Source organism: Bufo bufo, chromosome 5 (assembly GCF_905171765.1).
Source record: "Bufo bufo chromosome 5, aBufBuf1.1, whole genome shotgun sequence".
Lineage (NCBI taxonomy): Eukaryota > Metazoa > Chordata > Amphibia > Anura > Bufonidae > Bufo > Bufo bufo.
Genome location: NC_053393.1, coordinates 106,356,665 through 106,379,276, shown reverse-complemented (window position 1 = coordinate 106,379,276; position 22,612 = coordinate 106,356,665). Strand labels below are relative to the sequence as shown.

The window sequence follows — 22,612 nt, the reverse complement described above, 5'->3', positions numbered from 1 at the left end:
TGAACGGCGCGAGATTTCCCCAGCACACAAAAAAAATAAAAAATAAATAAAGAATGACACAATCTACATCTCCCAGCAACCATCCGGATGCAATGCGTTTTTCACGCAAGCCCCATTCACTCTATGAACCTGAATATAGAATATGCTGCTATTTTTCCTGAACGCAGAAATGATGCGTGAAAAACATGTGCACAGACCTATTGAAGTGAATGGGCCAGGATTCAGTGCTTCACGCATCGCACCCTGACAGAAAACTCGCTCATGTGAAAGAGGCTTAAGGAGAGCATCTTTCGGGGGGAATTATCATAAAGGTGAAGTAACAGAGACGGGGCAAACAAGCACCAAGTCTCCCTGTCCCGGGCACTGCTGCAGATTTCATGCTGGAGAATTGTGGGCCGAGGATCTGACGGCAGCAGCAAAGTGGAGGAGACTGACAAATCTCAGCGCACGCAGAGTAAAAAAGGAAGAAAATAAATAAATCTGGATTTCCATTGCGGGTTTCGCCCTTTGCAATGCCCAGGGTGAAATGTGCAGCAAATCCACATACAAAAAAAAAATTAAATCTGCAATTAACACATGTGGATTTTGTGTTGGGTTCATCAAGGATTTTTCCGCTGCGATTTTACATCCCATGTGGACATGCCCATACAGTTTAAAGATTTGTCCATCCGCTGGCCTTTAGCTTACATTTTTGCCATGGATCTGCAGTTACATTCCTTGCCCCCTCGTGTGAATTTAGCCCCATTCAATCGATCTGTTCCGTGTTTGGAATCCACGAAGAAGTGACGCGCTGCACTCCCCCCAAATCTATATCCTCTAAACGGTGAATATTTTCCATCGACAAAGGAAGGCAGTTTTTAAGCGGATTTAAAGGGAACCTGTCAACTAAATTTTGTGTATAGAGCTGAGGACACGGGCTGCTAGATGGCCGCTAGCACATCCACAATACCCAGTTCCCATAGCTCTGTGTGCTTTTGTGTAAAAAAAAAACAATTTGATACATATGCAAATGAACCCGAGATGAGTCCTGTCCCTGACTCATCTCACGTACAGGACTCATCTCAGGTTAATTTGCATATGTATCAAATCGTTTTTTTTACACAATAAAAGCACACAGAGCTATGGGGACTGGGTATTGCGGATGTGCTAGTGGCCATCTAGCAGCCCATGTCCTCAGCTCTATACCCAAAATCCTGGTGACAGGTTCCCTTTAATATGGATGTGAACATAACCGGAGATCTTGCTCACTTGTGGCGGATCTGTTGGACCAATCACGGTGACGTGCACGACTTTGGTCAGAGATGCAGACCAAACATGCTCATTATAGTCTATGGGTCTGTGAAAAAGCATGGACACAAAACGGATGGGATTCGTATGGTGTCCGTGCTTGGTCCGTTTTCACTGACCACTAATAGAAGATTCTCTGGAAATTAGCAGTGTCCGCGGATTACAGATGACATACGGAGGGCAAAAAACAGACACAGATCCTTCACGGATAGTTTGACGGATGAAACACGGACTGATTTATTCATGGACATCAAACGGACATGGAAATGTGAACAAGGCCGCAGGCTAAGTCCTCATCTGCCCCAATGATTCCCATTCACTATATTCGAGCCTACCAGGTTTCCGGCATGCAATATGGCATTATGCCAGACAAAATGGCGCTGGGGGACTCCTTTTAATCTTCACACTTCTATGTCTCCATCCACTGGAAACTCCTCTTTACTTGTGGTGTACAGGGCACTGACAATAGGTAGATATGGTCATAGCAAAAATAAGAGTGCCTGTGGATGAATTGTGCATAGATGGATGAAGCAGAAGAGTCTCCATGTCCTCGCCCCTGCCCTTCTATCATCTGCTAGTGGCCTGCACTGTCAGATGTGGATACGCTCGGCTCCCATATGGCCTGATTCAGAGAGACATCGCTGCTGACATGACAAACCATCCGGATCTCCTTCTGTTCTGAGACGGACGGATTTCATAGTCTCCTTACCACAGAGCAGAGCAAGAGCAAAAAAATAAATAAAAACCTACTCCATTCTTTTAGGCTATTATTCACATTATTTCGGGGCAGGAACTGCTACAGTTTTTGCCTCATTGTATCAATATCAGTGCTGTGGACCTGCCTACGGTTTAGCCCTGTTGAATGGAGCTAAACCGCGAGTAGACTCCCACCCCGGCCTCCCGTGGTGTCTGAGCCAGGAAGGGACACGTCTTGGTGCAATCTGGAAAACCACACAAATAATCAGCAGCAGCATGAACGGTGGGGCGGACTTCCACTGAAATCTGTGGCACAAATCCACTGTGTGAACATAGTTTCCTCTCAGTGGAGAAAAACCTCTCTCGTTTATGTCCAGAAGCTGAAAACCCACACACAGACAGTCCTATCCAGGGCTGGCAACCCTCTGTAGACGGTATGTTTTTCCTACATCAGACATATAGGGGGTCATTTATTATACTGAAATATGCCTAGATTAGGCCTCATGCACACCGTGTGCTGGCCGTGGCCGCATTGGAGCCCGCAAAGTGCACCGGCCGTGTGCACCCCACATGCGGACCCATTCACTTGAATGGGTCCGCAATTCAGGAGATGCGGTGCGGAATGGAGGCACGGATCGGAAGCCCACGGAAGCACTACGGAGTGCTTCCATAGGTTTTCTGTCCGTGCCTCCACACCACAAAAAAGTAGTGCATGCACTACTTTTTTGCGGTGCGAACAGTCGAATGCAGATCGCAGACCCCATTCAAGTGAATGGGTCCACGATCCGCATGCGATGGCCCCACGGTCGGTGCCCGTGCTTTGCGGACCACAATTTGGGTGAGGCCTTAGGCGTATTTCAGGTGCAATCTGCGTCTTCTGCCCACTCACGCCAGGTCTAAAAAAAGTGGACATGGCGAGGGAAGGGGAAGGGTGGCAAGCTGTTTCAGGCGTAGAAAATGGTCTAAATATTAGACAGCTAGGAAGCGCTCTTACATTTAGAACTGGTGCTGGATAGGCCGAAGTTATGGAGAGGCCGGCGCCTCTTCATAACTTCAGCAGATCCACTGCCAGCGCAGGGGCTTATTAATAAATTACCCCCTTAGGGCTCATGAATGTGTGCATTCACTTTCCCTATGTCCGCATTTCCGGTCTGCAAAAAAATAGACTATGTCCTATTACTGTCCGCATTACGGACAAGGATAGTACTGTTCTATTAGGGTCCAGCTGTTCCGTTCCACAAAATACGGAATGCACACAGACTTCATCCGTATTTTTTTGCGGATCAGTTTTTTGCGGACCGCAAAATACATACGGTCGTGTGCATGAGGCCTTACTGTATACATATTCTTTATCCCAGAAGAATGCAGACAGCATATACCGTAAGGTAAGGAAAACGACAATGATACATTTTGTGGTTTTTGTGTGAAAAAAAGTAGTAAAACAAAAAAATTTTAACATAAAGAAGCCATGCCGGAATCGCAGTTTTTTTTTCCATCCCTCCCAGAAAGAGTAAGTTATATATGTGCCCCAAAATAGTGCCACTGGAAAATACAACTAAAAAAAGAAAAGCCCTCATATGTCTACACGGACAGAAATAAAGTTATGGCTTTTGGTAATGCAAAAATAGAAAAAAAAAAAAAAACGTTCCCACTGTGTGCGGCTGCCGCTGACCACCAATGAGAACAGACTAGGAGGAGGAGGGGAGGGACTGTGGCCACTGCGCCACCAATGAGAACAGAGAGGAGGAGGGGAGGGACTGAATACAAACGTAGACTGCTGCATATGCCGGCCATATCCCATACAGGGCCTCTATTACTGCGCACCGTGATCTGCCGCTATTAACCCCTCAGGTCCTGAGGGGTCAATTGCGGCAGATCACGGCGTGCAGTAATAGAGGCCAGGTATGGGATATGGCCGGCATATGCAGCAGTCTACATTTGTATTCCGGCATATTAACTATATTCATTGGTGGCGCAGTGGCCACAGCCCCTCCCTTCTACTCCCCTTCTTCAAAGTATTATATTAATTGCGCCCCCCCCCCCCCCCCTCCACACGATTAAATCATTGGTGGCAGTGGCCCCAGGCTGGCAGCTTCTGATCGGAGCCCCAGCAGTGTAATCGCGGGGCTCTGATCGGTTACCATGGCAGCCAGGACGCTACCGAAGCCCTGTTTGCCATAGTCGGCTCCCTGCTGCTGTGTGCACTATGCACAGAGCAGCAGGGAGAGTGTGAAGTCCTATTCACCCTAATAGAAATCTATTAGGGTGAATAGGACAAGGGTTCTAGCCCCTAAGGAGGCTAATAGTTATTAAATAAAAAGTTTAAAAAAAATTTACCCCCCCTTCCCCGAAATATAGAATATATTGCGATATATATCGCACATGCTTGAAATGATATCGCAATATAGATTTTAGGCCATATCACCCACCCCTAGCTCTTGTCACCTCTCCTGACATGTCTGTCTGTTTTAGTAACTACCGTACTTGCATAACCCATGAAATAACAATTGTGGATTATCATTTCTTTTTTCTCTATATGCTGTGCTATTCCCCCATTACTCCTGCTAGAAATGTATGAATGTATTGCCAGCACTCCTAATAAAGGTCTATCTGGGTGTTACCTCCACAGTCTGACACCATCTGCTGTGGATTTGTGAAGCATTTAGGGTGGGTTCACATCATGTTTAGTTTTCGGTCAGAAGAGAAAAAGCAAGCAAAAAAAAAAAAACACAGAAAAGACCAAAACAGCACAGATGCTTTATTTGGAGCATCCGTTTTGCTCATTTTGATTCCATTTTAACTGTTTCTGTCTGAGATCTGTTATTTTATATGGAAGAAAAAGTCCTTCATGCAGGATGAAATAAAGATTGAACTTTTTGGCCTCAATTCTAAGTGTTATGTTTGGAGGAAACCAGGCACAATACCATCCCTACAGTGAAGCATGGCGGTGGGTGTGGGGGCGTTTTTCAGTACACAGGACAGGGTGACTGGTCAGGGTTGAGGGAAAGCTGAAAGGAACAAAGTACAGAGATATTCTTAATAAAAACTCTGGACCTCAGACTGGGCTGAAGGTTCACCTTCCAACAAGACAATGCCCCTAAGCACACAGCTAACACAGGGGTGGCTTTGGGACAACTCTGTGGATGCCCTTAAGTGGCCCAGCCAGAGCCCTGACCTGAGCCCAATCAAACATCTTTGGAGAAACCTGAAATTAGCTGTCCACCAATGGTCCTCGTCCTACCTGACAGAGCTTGAGAGAATCTGCAGAGAAGAATGGCAGAAAACCCCACAAATCCAGGGGTGCAAACCTTGTGGCATCATACCCAAGAAGACTGGAGGCCGTAATCACTGCCAAAGAGGCTTCAACTAAGTCCTGAGTAAAGGGTCTGAATACTTATGTCGATGCAAGATTTTAGAGGGACAATTACTAAGACCAGCGATTTAGGCGCCGGTCTTAGTCCACGTCCCCTGCCGCTTGGCCGCTGACGTGGCACTTTTCCAGTGGCGGATGTGACTTGCTCAAATCTACAACAGCTCCCTTGCTGGCGTAGACTTAGAAAATGTCCTATGCCAAAAACAGGAGTAGAAAATGATGAATCAAATGGGCCTACCGGCCGGCCTCCTTCCCTGCCCAGGCCACGCCACCTTTTCTCACAACTGGCGAAAAAAGGAGTAAGTGGCGTACACGGGGGAAAAACGGGCAGATTTTGCTGCATACCACCTTTGCAACAAAATCTGCGCCTTAAATACGCCAGAAAGTGGCGTATATTTTTAAATAAATGACCCCCTTAGTTTTTCTTTTTTAATAAATTATCCAAGATTCCACTTTCTCATTATGGGGGACTGGGTGTGGAAAAAAACATATTTTTAAATTGTAGCAGAAGGCCGCATCATCACAAAAAGTGAAAGGGTCTGAAGATTTTCCGAATGCACTAAAATAGACCACATTCCTGGTGGTAGCAGTTATTAGACCTACATAATCTTCCAGCTATCATCATGGTCAGCTCCAGGCTTCAGCTGTGGCCTATTAGAGCATAGCAGAAGAAACAACTGTTTAGCTGAGGGTATGCCGTTATGCAATATAATATTAATAAAGGGGTACGCCTATGGGATCGGCATCTATCTAGAGAACAGGGATCCTCTTGCAGTATATAGAGAGGTTGCACTCTCTCCATTCAGTTTATGAGAGCTGCTTGGCTCTTCTGGTCAGAAGGTAATGAATATTACATTGCCTTTAACACGGTGGCTGAATGCCATATATCTACATGGAAACCTCTTTGAAAAACCACCCAAAGTTGCATGGAAAAATGGCCCTCAAAGGGTGATCCCCTCAAAGACTAAGCCACTGTATAGAAGGTGGAGTATTTTCGCTATATATGATCCCAGAGTACCAACCAGCAATGGTCTGAAGGTTGCTCGACTGTGACTCATCAGAAGTCTATGTAGCCCGAGCCTCAGTTGTGCCACTCATTAGTCCTAAAATAGAGTGCTTCATTAGCACACAAGTGTGAACCTGGCCTTAAAGTAATTGTAACCAGATAGTCTATCTTACAAGGCATTGTTCTAATCTTAGTTTTGGATTTGGAGTCTAGCACCAACAACAGGAACGTCAGCTCCACTTGACATGGGGTGAATTTTAGTCCAGGCCAAAAAGCTTCTCTTATCAAGTAGTCATGTATTTTTTTTGTTGGCTCAGTCCCCAGCAGAGATTTCAGAAGAAGTTATCCATCATCCACAGCTTGGTGGGGTTCTGAATGCTGCGATCCCCACAATCCCCCAATCTGAATGGTGTGGAAGGCAGGCATGTGCACCACCCCTCAATTTATTCTCTAGGGGACCACCGGAGAGATAGTCATGCGCTGTACTCGGCTTGTCTTTGGCAGTGTAGAGGATGAATCGGGCGTCAGTGTGCATGCTTGACCTGCCACACCAGTCAGATAGGGGAAGGTGGGGATCCCGGCAGTCAAAGCCCCACTTATCTAACAGTTATCTCAGATCTTATCTTGTTGATAAGGGATAACTTCCTCCCGGAATACCCCTTTAATCATCACACAGACCACCTTATCCAGGAACTTATATTGATGACCCGTCCTCTGGATAGGTCAATATCAGATCGGTGGGTGTCCGATACCCGGGACCCCCGCCAATCAGCTGCTAGAAGAGGCCAGTGCTCCGTGAGCAGCACGTCCTCTTCCTAGGCCACTGTACATCGGTCATGTGGCCTAGTTGCCACTCAGCCCCATTCAAGTCAACGGGGATGAGCTGCAATACCAAGTACTGTCGCTATACGATGTCCGGCGCTGTGCTTAGAAAGCTGCCTGGAGCCCACTGCGCCCCCCAGAACAGGAACAAATAATGTGACCCTCGTATTATATATAGAGGATCTGCCCTGAGTTTACTTTAGAGAGAAAATACAGATTTTGTAAAAAAAAATAATTGAAAATGTTTTCTTCCAATGGACATGGCTGTGACTCAAGTTTTGGGAACATACAGTCAGTATGTATTAGCACCACCTAAATACCATCGCTCAATCACTTGTAATCGTCTTTCTAATATTGTACAGGGAATATATTCTTAGTCATATGTGACCTTTATATTGCTTTTTGTTATGCAGGCATGTAGGTAGTAAGAGGAAGAGGAGGATTCCTACCACAGAGAACAGCTTGTAATCTGGTGGTCCCCATAATGAAGGCAGAATTATCAAATCTGTCCCAAGCCCAGACTGCAATGCATTAATCAGGTAGATGTGAACCTCAAGTCCATGTTTGGCGTGCCGTGGTTTTCATGAGTGTATTACGGGGGCATTTAAGCGTCCAGATTACGGACAAGCGTCCCGATTTACCTGAACCCACATCATCATATCTGCAGTAAACGCCATTGAGGTTTATTAGACTTCTGCGCCACTGTTGATTCTTCTACAGAAAGCGGTAAACACCAGCGTGATGGGGGCTCTGTATCATCAATTATGGTGTGTCTCCTCCAGGAGGTGGGCCTCCGGCTGCTCGACTTAATAAAGCAGAGTCTGCCAGGCGTAATCCATCAGTCGTCCGACCAGTGCTTTATAGTAAACACCAAAAAATGCACTAAGGCAACCATTTATCCACACAGAATGGCAGGTGGGACCATGTCTAACAAATGAAGACATCTGCTCTGGGGGTCCGTGTCATCTCCTAATTAATTCATAAAGTAACGGGATGGGTGTTATTTGAAAAGGATCTCTACGTTTTACCAGCTTTCTGCCTAGGAGCCCACCGTCACAATGGCTGATGAGGCCCATGTCAGGGTCTGTTGTATAGAGAAGACGACCCTGGCTGCTAGTAGTCCACCCAAAGCGGTATTTATCAAGTTTTCTTATAAATTCAACCCATGTAATACTGCCATATCACCATACGGTGCCAAGGTATACACACAAAGCCTCATTCACACGTCCATGTTCTGTCAGTGATTGTGAGCCAAAACCAGGACTGGAGCCTCCACAGACATAAGGCACACGGGAGAGATCTGCCCCCGTTCTGTGTGTAGAGCCGCACCTGGTTATGTGTGAACGAGGCACAACACCACCATACACCGGCAGGGTATCGGTGGAGGGGATTAATGCTTCTTTTCATTTCTACGATACATGCAGCACCATTTTTCCTGTCAATAAAATGGCCAACTTGGTCAACCTTGAGGCTCCAGACTGTAAGTCAATGGGGACCACCGGGGGCCGCGTGACAGATCCAGAAGTGCATTGTAGTTACCAGATGACAGATGTAGACAAGGACGTATTTAACCCTAGAAGCACTGCAGAGAATACGGTGCTATATACAACACATTAACAATACAGGCTGCAGCCTCCAGCGCCACATATTTCATATCAGAAAAATAACATCTGGTGTATGAACCCAAAAAGGCACATTATTCCGTTTAAAAAGACAGAAAGCAGAAGGCGATGACCTCTCGGATACAAATCTCCCATGTAACATTTGTTGTCACACGCCATCTCATCTAGGAGGACGCAGGAATCCTCACCCCAAATGATCTGCGCCAACTGTTCACAATGCCGGCTTATACACATGCCCCGCCGGCCGGAGAAGCGCTCAGGTCTAATCCCAGCTCATGCAACAACTGGATCCTTTCAGTCACTGATCTGACAGATGCAGCAGAGCTGAAGAACATGGAAATATCACAGTGTACGTCGGACGCACATCTGCACATATATTCAATGAAGACAAGTGGAGAAACTTCACCAGTGCAGAACATCTGCAATACCGCAAACCTTCCCTCATATTTCCCAGGTCTATAAGTAACTGGTCCTGAGAGGTAACATCCAATATGCCAGAGGTCCTGTTTCTACAGATGTGCTGCATGGGTTTGTATCAGGGACCACGGAGTACAGTGTGCTCTTCCCATACTGATGATCTATGATTACCGCCAATCAGCTCTTTACATAGTTACATACTTAATACGGTTGAAAAAGACACAAGTCCATCAAGTTCATCCAGGGGATAAGTGGGGACGTGAATCCCAGCTGTATGAAGAGGCCCAGTGAGCGCTGCCTTCTCTTCATTGTATACATGCCCGCCACTGACATTTCAGTGTATTTACAACGGCTCCGTCCCACTGTGTTTACAGAGAAGGCAGTGCCCAGAGATAGCTGATCGGCGGGGGTGACGGGAGTCAGACCCCGCCAATCTGATATTGACCTATTCTGAGGATAGCTCATTAAGCGAGATAGATAGATGGGCACGAGATAGACAGATGGGCACGAGACAGACAGATGGGCACGAGACAGACAGATGGGCACGAGACAGACATACAGACCGATAGAGTAATTCTGGTCAGTATTTTATATCGGTTAAAATCCAGGAGTAGAACTTGCAGAACTATAATGGAAAGATTTGCAACTTTTCAATGTGTCGGACTTAGGCCTCATGCACAAGACCGTATCGGTTTTGTGTAGGGGTGCACCGAAATTTCGGCAGCCGAAAATATGGGGTGTGGGATTTGTCACCCACCATCTGCGGGCGGGCGCCGGGCGGGCGGTTTACTTTGTCACTGCATCTTTATTTTACCTTACAATCGTGAGGCTCCAGTAACTAACAACTCTGCAGGCAGAGCGGAGGCCGGCGTAACGTCACTTACTCACGTGACGTGCCTGCTCCGCCTCCTTCATTCATAAAGTGGGCGGAGCAGGTGCGTCACGTGAGTAAGTGACGTTACGCCGCCCTCCGCTCTGCCTGCAGAGTTGTTAGTTACTAGAGCCTCACGATTGTAAGGTAAAATAAAGATGCAGTGAGTGATGCTGTGAGCAGCAGGGCCGGGGCTGTTATGGGTAGGGGGATCGGTCTATGGCACTGCTATGGGGAGGGGGGATCTGTGCACTGCTATGGGGAGGGGGGATCTGTGCACTGCTATGGGGAGGGGGGATCTGTGCACTGTTATGGGGAAAGGGATCTGTGCACTGTTATGGGGAAAGGGATCTGTGCACTGTTATGCCCATAACAGTGCACAGATCCCCCTCTCCATAACAGCGCCACCCACAGATCCCCCTCTCCATAACAGCGCCACCCACAGATCCCCCTCTCCATAACAGCGCCACCCACAGATCCCCCTCTCCATAACAGCGCCACCCACAGATCCCCCTCTCCATAACAGCGCCACCCACAGATCCCCCTCTCCATAACAGCGCCACCCACAGATCCCCCTCTCCATAACAGCGCCACCCACAGATCCCCCTCTCCATAACAGCGCCACCCACAGATCCCCCTCTCCATAACAGCGCCACCCACAGATCCCCCTCTCCATAACAGCGCCACCCACAGATCCCCCTCTCCATAGCGCCACCCACAGATCCCCCTCTCCATAACAGCGCCACCCACAGATCCCCCTCTCCATAACAGCGCCACCCACAGATCCCCCTCTCCATAACAGCGCCACCCACAGATCCCCCTCTCCATAACAGCGCCACCCACAGCCCCCCCTCTCCATAGCGCCACCCACAGATCCCCCTCTCCATAGCGCCACCCACAGATCCCCCTCTCCATAACAGCGCCACCCACAGATCCCCCTCTCCATAACAGCGCCACCCACAGATGAATTTCATTCATGAAAAAGAATTATTAATAAAATCATTAAAAAAAAAGTATTTTAAAAGTATTTGGGCAAAAAGGCAGTTTCGGTTTCGGTTTTCGGTCAAGGGCATCCTGAATTTTCGGTTTCGGACCAGAATTTTCATTTCGGTGCACCCCTAGTTTTGTGGTCAGCAAACCGCGGATCTGCAAAACACGGATACTGGCCGTGTGAGTCTCGCACATTCCGATTCCGCACATCCTGTCCTATTGTAAAAATGCCTATTCTTGTCCGTTTTTTTTTCTTGTGGGACGGACATACGACAAGGCTGATTGGACGTGTATCGACAATATGGTCGTGTGCATGAGGCCTTACTCCTGGTTTTCACTTAGGAATTCTGATTTATATTCACATCTGTGAACGTGGCCTACAATGCAGATGAGACTGAGCGCGGACTGTGCGACACCAGATGGCAGGAATAATTCATGAGAACATTCATCAGGGCAGCTTCTTCTCCATCAGTCAGGTTACTGACAGCGGCAGGTAATCACACTGCTTCACCTCAATCAAAGATTCAGACATTTAAGTCATTTACCTGAGATTAGACGGGGGCCAGTGGATCTACGGGTCCGCACACTACATGTGCCCATACACCAGCACTACACGGGGGGGGGGAACTGCTGTATGGAGCGGCAGTCAGTCACAAGGACGTATTTAACCCTAGAAGCACTGCAGAGAATACGGTGCTATATACAACACATTAACAATACAGGCTGCAGCCTCCAGCGCCACATATTTCATATCAGAAAAATAACATCTGGTGTATGAACCCAAAAAGGCACATTATTCCGTTTAAAAAGACAGAAAGCAGAAGGCGATGACCTCTCGGATACAAATCTCCCATGTAACATTTGTTGTCACACGCCATCTCATCTAGGAGGACGCAGGAATCCTCACCCCAAATGATCTGCGCCAACTGTTCACAATGCCGGCTTATACACATGCCCCGCCGGCCGGAGAAGCGCTCAGGTCTAATCCCAGCTCATGCAACAACTGGATCCTTTCAGTCACTGATCTGACAGATGCAGCAGAGCTGAAGAACATGGAAATATCACAGTGTACGTCGGACGCACATCTGCACATATATTCAATGAAGACAAGTGGAGAAACTTCACCAGTGCAGAACATCTGCAATACCGCAAACCTTCCCTCATATTTCCCAGGTCTATAAGTAACTGGTCCTGAGAGGTAACATCCAATATGCCAGAGGTCCTGTTTCTACAGATGTGCTGCATGGGTTTGTATCAGGGACCACGGAGTACAGTGTGCTCTTCCCATACTGATGATCTATGATTACCGCCAATCAGCTCTTTACATAGTTACATACTTAATACGGTTGAAAAAGACACAAGTCCATCAAGTTCATCCAGGGGATAAGTGGGGACGTGAATCCCAGCTGTATGAAGAGGCCCAGTGAGCGCTGCCTTCTCTTCATTGTATACATGCCCGCCACTGACATTTCAGTGTATTTACAACGGCTCCGTCCCACTGTGTTTACAGAGAAGGCAGTGCCCAGAGATAGCTGATCGGCGGGGGTGACGGGAGTCAGACCCCGCCAATCTGATATTGACCTATTCTGAGGATAGCTCATTAAGCGAGATAGATAGATGGGCACGAGATAGACAGATGGGCACGAGACAGACAGATGGGCACGAGACAGACAGATGGGCACGAGACAGACAGATGGGCACGAGACAGACATACAGACCGATAGAGTAATTCTGGTCAGTATTTTATATCGGTTAAAATCCAGGAGTAGAACTTGCAGAACTATAATGGAAAGATTTGCAACTTTTCAATGTGTCGGACTTAGGCCTCATGCACAAGACCGTATCGGTTTTGTGTAGGGGTGCACCGAAATTTCGGCAGCCGAAAATATGGGGTGTGGGATTTGTCACCCACCATCTGCGGGCGGGCGCCGGGCGGGCGGTTTACTTTGTCACTGCATCTTTATTTTACCTTACAATCGTGAGGCTCCAGTAACTAACAACTCTGCAGGCAGAGCGGAGGCCGGCGTAACGTCACTTACTCACGTGACGTGCCTGCTCCGCCTCCTTCATTCATAAAGTGGGCGGAGCAGGTGCGTCACGTGAGTAAGTGACGTTACGCCGCCCTCCGCTCTGCCTGCAGAGTTGTTAGTTACTAGAGCCTCACGATTGTAAGGTAAAATAAAGATGCAGTGAGTGATGCTGTGAGCAGCAGGGCCGGGGCTGTTATGGGTAGGGGGATCGGTCTATGGCACTGCTATGGGGAGGGGGGATCTGTGCACTGCTATGGGGAGGGGGGATCTGTGCACTGCTATGGGGAGGGGGGATCTGTGCACTGTTATGGGGAAAGGGATCTGTGCACTGTTATGGGGAAAGGGATCTGTGCACTGTTATGCCCATAACAGTGCACAGATCCCCCTCTCCATAACAGCGCCACCCACAGATCCCCCTCTCCATAACAGCGCCACCCACAGATCCCCCTCTCCATAACAGCGCCACCCACAGATCCCCCTCTCCATAACAGCGCCACCCACAGATCCCCCTCTCCATAACAGCGCCACCCACAGATCCCCCTCTCCATAACAGCGCCACCCACAGATCCCCCTCTCCATAACAGCGCCACCCACAGATCCCCCTCTCCATAACAGCGCCACCCACAGATCCCCCTCTCCATAACAGCGCCACCCACAGATCCCCCTCTCCATAACAGCGCCACCCACAGATCCCCCTCTCCATAGCGCCACCCACAGATCCCCCTCTCCATAACAGCGCCACCCACAGATCCCCCTCTCCATAACAGCGCCACCCACAGATCCCCCTCTCCATAACAGCGCCACCCACAGATCCCCCTCTCCATAACAGCGCCACCCACAGATCCCCCTCTCCATAGCGCCACCCACAGATCCCCCTCTCCATAGCGCCACCCACAGATCCCCCTCTCCATAACAGCGCCACCCACAGATCCCCCTCTCCATAACAGCGCCACCCACAGATGAATTTCATTCATGAAAAAGAATTATTAATAAAATCATTAAAAAAAAAGTATTTTAAAAGTATTTGGGCAAAAAGGCAGTTTCGGTTTCGGTTTTCGGTCAAGGGCATCCTGAATTTTCGGTTTCGGACCAGAATTTTCATTTCGGTGCACCCCTAGTTTTGTGGTCAGCAAACCGCGGATCTGCAAAACACGGATACTGGCCGTGTGAGTCTCGCACATTCCGATTCCGCACATCCTGTCCTATTGTAAAAATGCCTATTCTTGTCCGTTTTTTTTTCTTGTGGGACGGACATACGACAAGGCTGATTGGACGTGTATCGACAATATGGTCGTGTGCATGAGGCCTTACTCCTGGTTTTCACTTAGGAATTCTGATTTATATTCACATCTGTGAACGTGGCCTACAATGCAGATGAGACTGAGCGCGGACTGTGCGACACCAGATGGCAGGAATAATTCATGAGAACATTCATCAGGGCAGCTTCTTCTCCATCAGTCAGGTTACTGACAGCGGCAGGTAATCACACTGCTTCACCTCAATCAAAGATTCAGACATTTAAGTCATTTACCTGAGATTAGACGGGGGCCAGTGGATCTACGGGTCCGCACACTACATGTGCCCATACACCAGCACTACACGGGGGGGGGGAACTGCTGTATGGAGCGGCAGTCAGTCACAGTGCTACATCTCCATACTATGTTAGGGCAGGTACAATGTGAATAAGGTAAATGCCTATAAATACAACATAATATTTATCGTCCCCATGTACACTGTGGGTCAAAACTGTACAAGGTGTGAGGTGACGTTGACGGGCAACCGCCTGACATCTGTTTGGGTGTATGGTGAATGTCCTCAAGTGGTCACAGGAAGGTCCGTCTGCTATACAATACCCTTTCCAGGTTACACAGCCTGTAGATATGGATTACTTTTGCTCAGGATCAATATCAGATTGTGGGGGTCCAATTTCGGCAGCCGTCAGCAGCAAAGCAGTGGATGGAACCAGAAACAGGTTGCCGCAGCTCAGCTCCCACCCACTTGCATTAGGATAGGTCACCAATATCTACATATCTACGGATGAGCGTGACGTCACAAGACGGATGAGCGTGACGTCACAAGACGGATGAGCGTGACGTCACAAGACGGATCAGCGTGACGTCACAAGACGGATCAGCGTGACGTCACAAGACGGATCAGCGTGACGTCACAAGACGGATCAGCGTGACGTCACAAGACGGATCAGCGTGACGTCACAAGACGGATCAGCGTGACGTCACATGGCCTTGGCAAAGCTGAAAGAAGGCCGCTGCACTACTGTGAGCGTCGGTGCCTTCTCAAACAGCTGATCAGCGGGGGTCCTAGGTGTCAGACCCCCACAGATTAGATACTGATGACCTGTCTGGAGGTTATAAAATCACGGAAAACCCCTTTAAGTTCCGTTTGACTCCAACATAGACAATATTGAGGAATGATTCAACAGATGCTGTATCATGGAGGTATTCCTCACTACAGAAAAGCCCTGTGTCCCGCGTAGTGGGGGGGGGGCTGCATGAACCACCACACAGTGTGTCTACATACCCAAGGGTCTCAGCGTGCCTCTGCGCACTCTCCACATACAGCCCAGCATTCGTATGTCTGTGTGTAACACACAGCCGCTATCCACATAGCCCCGAAAACTGAGCTGCCTCATTGAAAAACAAGGACTATGACGACCCCTGTAAGAGGCCATCTCTAAAGGATCAGCATGACAGCAGTGAGAAACGTTCCAGAATGTGTGGCTCATTGTAAAGGACGCTCCTTATACGGGGATCCCAGCGACGTGCCTGCATCAGGCATTATATAGCCCTCCTCTGGGTCCCGTCACATCTGTCCCCTAAACATGGTCTAGGTTTTCACCTTTCTAAGCAGATGATTGAAAGAAGTGCTTTTCCATTAGGATGCGGCATTATGTGGTTTTCCCATAGAAGCATTTTCTTTAGACGTTTCCTACAAATCGCCCCTTTAAGAAAATAAATGCTGCTAAACCATTGGAATCTATGGCCCGGCTTTATCATATCTTTCTGCTAATATGCCGGAAAGCCAAACACTGCACGCTGTGTGCAACTAATCCTCCTGCCTCCCTGCGAGGAGAGAAGAAGGACCGTCACACCGCTGTCTCCCGGGCATGTAGAAGTAATCTCCGAGGAATGTCTGCAGAGAGGAAGAAGAGAACCACAGCGCACGCATCTATTCTGTAAGATAGCCGCCTGATTGCAAGCTGCTGACACGAGCAGAAGCCACAGGTCAATAGAGGGGCTATGAGTAAGGGCTCTGTGCCCGTGCTGCGGAACGCAAATAGTGGTCCGCAATGCACGGCACCAGCCATGTGAATCCCGTATTGCGGTGAGGACCCACTGACTTGATTGGGTCTGAAATTCGCAAGATACGGAAATAGACAGGACATGTCCTATCTTTTGCGGTGCGGAGGAACAGACCCGAAAGCCCATGGGAGGGCTTCCAATCTGTGCCTCCGCTCTGCAAAAAATAGGACATGTCCTGTCTATTTCCGTTTCTTGACAAAAAGACCGGCAGGCAGCCAGCGCCCGTATATTGCACACCTGCTGTTTGAGGTCACAAAGCCCTTACGTTCGGGTTAATGAGCCCTAAGAACGTGTCACACATAGTTTGAAATGCGTAAACATCTTTTTTTTTTTTTTTTTACCATGTCCAAGCTTTATTTTATGCGGTTATGAGTAAGGGCCCAGCTCGGGCCAGAAACGTGTCAACCGTTTTTGCATCCTGGGACTTGTGGTATTTCATACATATTATGGAGATTGCTTTGCTTGGACTTTTAGCTCATGGCGCTGGATTCCCCTCTCGTGTTTGTTGGATATCTTGGAAGACGCTATGATCCGGGCACCAGGTGGGGTGAGCTGATTGAACGCCTTTAGTTTGTTTTACCATGTTAGAGATGATTTTTTAGAAGACTAAAATAAATACATGTGCTCGAGTACACCTTTGTTTCAATAGAGGGGTCACCTATCTAGTCGTTGACAAAGATATCGTTCACTACAGTTATAGGGGTTGTGCCATGAAACATATTCTACAATTTTCAAACCAGCACCTGCATCTGAATACTTTTGTAATTGCAAGTAATTAATATAGCGCCACCTGCTGTTTTTGTTCTTTTCCTCATTTCTTGTCCACCTCACTGAGATGGTCGCACATGCTCCGTTTAAATCTTCAACTGCCACAAGCCATATCTTCTGTTAGAAGCTGTGGCAATTACAGGGAAAAAGCTACAGCAGAAAGGACACTCCTCCTAAGAAACGACACACCCCTGAGGTCCCAGGCTGAAGAGAATCTAGCAGGACAATTCGAGCAATTTACATTAGTCATGGGATAACCCCTTGTGTGTATAACCCTAAAATAACATGCGAGTAAAAAACAAGACACAAATTGCACGATGTGGCCGGGGCGGTCCGTACTCACTTCCATTAGAGGACGTTACACACTAAGCCCAGCCCTGATAACCATCCCATTCTTAGAGCGGCTGCAGGTTCGTGTTGTATAGCATATAGACTAATGTAGAGCGCTCTGCTGCTCTGTCTCACTACCACGTCAGCACGTCCCTATATCTCTAACGCACTTGCTCGGTATGGTACTGGGCATTATGCCCTTTAGTCAAAGCATAAAGAATATCACAGCAATGTGCTCAGCAGAACAGGGTTACACAGGAATAATAAGCTAATTAAAATATATTAAAGGAGTTGTCCGACTTAAAGGGGTTATCCCATGATTATTGTAAAAAATTTTAATCAGACATCATGTAGTACATGACAACCTCTTTCTAACAAAGCTAGAACCAGCCCTGTACCTCACATGGGTCCAGAGATCTCCCCATTCATTGCTCAAATTGCTCTGCTAGATGTATTTCAAGCTGGGGTGTGTCCTTTCTGCTGCAGCTCAGGGTGGGGGCATTTTGATTCTCAGTGGAAGGATGAAACTGAGCATGTGTGGCCATCTCAGTGTGCTGGACAAAGAAATCAGAAAAAGAACAAACAGCAGGTGGCGCTATACAGATACATTTTATTGAATAAGTGGCCATACAAAAAATTTATTAAACATGCAATTACAAAAGTATTCAGATCCAGGTGCTGGTTTGAAAACTGTAGAATGTTTTTCGCAGGACAACCCCTTTAACTAAAAACTGGTGAATGGTGAAGGTGTTAAAATAATAAAAAAAAGTTATACTTACTCGTTCAAACCCCCTCTGCTCCAGTCCTCTTGGCCGGGCTTTGTTGGCCTGGCTGCATCGGTAACGTGCCCATATACCGCATGTGACAGCTGCCGCCAATCACTAGTCCCTGTGGTCTTGTGCCATATCCCACTGAGGCCAGTGCCTGACTGCAGTGATTATGAGCAAGTCACTGCTGCAGCCAAGAACATGATGTCATGGCTACAGTAACGGGGAGATTGGAGTGCATGGCTGGAGCAGAGGGGTTTGAAGTTTGACCAGTGAGGAGTTCACACGGCCGGTGCATGTGTTTTGCAGACCCGCTGTTTGCGGTGTGCAACGTATGTACAGCGGCCATATGATCGTCTGAATGGGGCCTAACTGTAAAGGAGCCATTTGGCTGAGGTGATGCACATATTGCAAGGTCTGCTGATTGGTGTTGTTTTTGGACATGCCATATGATAAGTTTAGAAGTCTGCTGCCATCAGGATGTATCAGCCGATAAAAGGGCAAGTCCTGCAGGAAGAAATCAGCCGCTTAATAGATATTTCCACAAGCTACCTACCTGGAGGCTGCTATCTCCACCTTTGTCCGTGCCACAGCTGCTGCTCTCTGCGCTGCTTCGACTGCGCGGTCTACCTTCTCCTTCGTTTTGGTGTTCTTTATGGGTATAAGTTGCTTTCTTGTTCCACGGACCAAAACATTATTTTTGTACTTTCCTTCTTCTTTCGTGCCATCCGGAAATATGGTACATCCATATCCATGCCTTCTGTTGTTCATCCATTCTCCCTCATATTTCATCCCGTTTGAGCGCTCACTTACTCCAAACCCGGTGCGCTTATCATTCTTCCATTCTCCCATGTAGCTTTCGGTGGTGGTGGCATCAACGTGATCTTCTGCAGGACAATAGTCAGAGTCCAGATCCCCAAAGCTAATTGTAGAGTTGGCATCACTGGAGCTTATGCGACTCATGGCTGCGTCGCTTCTCACAGAGCTGCGCTTGCTAGATATGGAGATCTTGGACTCAGATTTTTTCAGCCTAATGCTACCCAGTAGGGATCCTCTTCTGAACAAGCCTTTCTTCTTGCTCGTCATAAGCTCAGAGTCACTGTGAAAGTTCAACACAAAACCTCCACGAGTCCCAGCAGGACTGTCGGCTCCGAAGTCGAGAAGGACGGTGCCATTGCTCTGTTCACTACGTAGGGAGGAGAGAGACGTTCGGAGCGGTGAACGGATCACTGTAGCCATGCCATAGGGAACACTCTGACGGACGCCGTACCCGTGCCTCATTCCTCCCATCCATTGTCCTTGGTAGGTACCTGCACGAAAACAGAGCGTTAGCAATGAAATAGGATGGACTTTCCAAGCATCAAATCATGCACCTTCACACAATGTACAACGGGACCCGATTTTCTGGGCTGACAGACATGAACACTATAGTCACTGATGTCTATGGCATCATTATTATATGGCACATAATATTTGCACGGTTGTTATGTTCTTTGTGGACTGGTATGACTACTAGTTTTGGCATCAATGCTTTCAGCACATTGGGGGAGATACTATCCTCTGGATAGGTCATCAGTATCTGATTGGTGGGGGTCCGACATTTGGGACCGCCACTGATCGGCTGTTTGAGAAGGCACTGCTTCTCCGTGCACACCAAGCACAGCGCCGTACATAGTATAGTGGCTGTGCATGGTATCGCAGCTCAGCCCCATTCACTTCAATGGCCCTGAGGCAAGGTGACTGATAAATATGAGGTCACATGGCCTAGGATAAGCACACGAGAAGGCTGCGGCGCTACAGCGAGCACCCTGCTTAGCGGGGGTCCCGGGTGTCAGACCCCCACTGATCAATATAAAAGTCTCGGAAAACCCCTTTAATAGATTTTATTTTGCTCCAGAATATTATGCCTCTGCCATTTTTTATTCTGTGCCATATTTATGAGCAGCGTTTGTTACATGTATCATCGGTGTAAGTGGCGACACAATGTGCAACAGGTCTTTCTACGTGTTTTAACAGTATTTTACACCATTTTTGTACCACCTTGGAGCAAGTATGACTTTAGACAACCAGATGGGACTCAGCATAGCTTAGACTAGGACAAGACAAGGCGCAAATTATATTCAGACAAAAAGGTGTAAAAAAAATAAATAAAAATAATAAAAGACATGTCTAGTCTGCTGCACTTTATAACACTTTTAGGCTTAGTGCGTTAATATATAGCATGGAAGGGATGTGCCCCAGAAACATTGGCGCAACGACGGCTGGATTCGAGCTGCGAGTACTGTCAAATATCCGCCTCCTTGGCTTGAGCATTCATTAGTAGTTTGCCAAAGCAAAAAGTGTCCCATGTAGCAGCACGGAGGCTCAGCGGTTAGCACTGGGGCCTTGCAGCGCTGGGGTCCTAGGTTCAAATCCGACCAAGGACAACATGGGCATGCAGTTTGTATGTTCTCCCCCGGTTTCCTCCCACAGAGATACGGATAGGGACCTTAGATTGATACTACCTGGCCCAGAGCAGGACGGCAGGCGCGCTTCACAACCCACCTGAATGATCTCACTGCTGGGGGGCACTTGCTCACCACTCACTTTTAGCCATTTCTTACATGCTTGCTGTTCTAGCGCGCTGGTTTTCTATAGTAGCAGCAGATACAGCTTACTGGGATGACATTCTCCAGAGCCATTAGGCATTCTGGATTGGGAGCAAATAGGGCTGTGACCAGGACTTAGTCCCATTTACAGCACGTGCTGAGATAGAACAGACTTGTAGCAACACATGCGGAAAAATGAAGTGTCTTAAAGGGGTTCAATTGTTTGTAAAAGGAGGCAGAGTAACAATCGAGTAACATAACGTGTGCACGCTTCCTAAGGGCTTGGTTACGTGAATCTTGTGTTTTCCATATTTCTGTTCCATCAGAGGAACAGAGAATGTAAAAAATGGCTCCGTTTTAATGCCTATAGTTTGAAATTTTGAATGGGTCATTTTAAGCATAAGTTGTGCTCAGTTTGTGTCCATTCTGTTAGATTTCCTTGATTTTTGAGGAGAGAATACAGTGCCGTCTGCTGCGCTTTCATTTTAGCAAAAAATAATGGAAACTTGAAGGAATGGACTTTTCCATCTTTTTAACATCAAAGTCAATGGAGGATAACAGAGCTGTTTGAATCTGTCATTCAATCCATTTAACAGATCAGTTGTTTTTTCCATTTTACTGGTCCTTTGGCAGAAAAGAAATATGGAAAACACAACACTTATGTGAACAAACCCTAATATGCTCTGGATTCATTGTGGTCCCAGAGGACTGATCTCAGGAACAGAGATTCAAATTTAGGCCTTATGCACGCAACCATAGTTTTGTTCTGCATTTTTCGTGGATCGTATGTGGACCCATTCATGTCAACGGGAAAAATAAAATAAAAAATAGAACATGTCCGATTCTTGTCCGTTTTGCGGAAAACAATAGACATTTGTAACGTAGCGCAAGACCAGCGGAAGGGAAAAGGGGGGAAGCACACGGCCGGTGTCCGTGTTTTGTCGTGTGCAGGACGCCTACAACAATTTATTTACCTAGTGGCTCTATAAGTAAAATATGTTCTCATCTCCCCAGTGATACCCCATACATGACATAGGTCTGCAGCAGGTAAATGCCCGTCCACCCAGTCACCAAGGACCACAGCGTACATCGCTATGACCGAGTGCTACCTCTGCCACCTTATTTTGAGTTCAGGAAACTTTATAAATGAAGACAGATGCCATTTTCAAGGCCTCCTTGTGCGATTGTAGATATAGAGGTCAAGCGTCCTGCTTTCACAGACGTCTGAACCCACGTTGGCTCAGTGTAAAGGATTTGCTCTTTCTCGGCCATTGTAGGCATAGGACCCCTCCTTTCTGTACGTGAATTAGCCACACCACTACCACAATGCTCTGTGGAAAGCATTGGACGGATACTAATTCCATTTTCTAGAATTGAAATAAAGGGAAGATCCTGGAAAAGGGACTTTCCACTGTAATTATTCATCAGCGAGCCTCTCGCACTACGTAATGAGTCATTTGTTTGCTGTGCCGTTTGTTGTTGGCCGCTGCTCACTAACAAAGGTTTATTCCGCACACTTCTCGTGTTCAATACGTTTTTATTGGTTTCTCATCTTTAACATAGCCAATACGGATTCATCTTGAACATCATTGAAAGTCAATGGAGGACGGATCCGTTTTCTATTGTGCCAGATTGTGTCAGTGAAAACGGATCTGTCCTCCATGGACTTACATTGTGTGCCAGGACGGATCAGTTTGGCTCAGTTACATCAGACGGACAAGCAGC

The 22,612-nt window shown here is 47.5% G+C and overlaps 1 protein-coding gene across 1 annotated transcript in view; it reads right to left on the bottom strand.

Moving 5' to 3' along the window:
• JPH1 (junctophilin 1) overlaps positions 1 to 22,612 on the bottom strand; it is a 125,812-nt gene that overhangs the window by 88,993 nt on the left and 14,207 nt on the right. Inside the window, exon 2 of the mRNA XM_040432430.1 lies at positions 18,856 to 19,609. Within this exon, the coding sequence (XP_040288364.1) occupies positions 18,856 to 19,609 (754 nt within the window). The remainder of the gene's footprint in view (positions 1 to 18,855; positions 19,610 to 22,612) is intronic.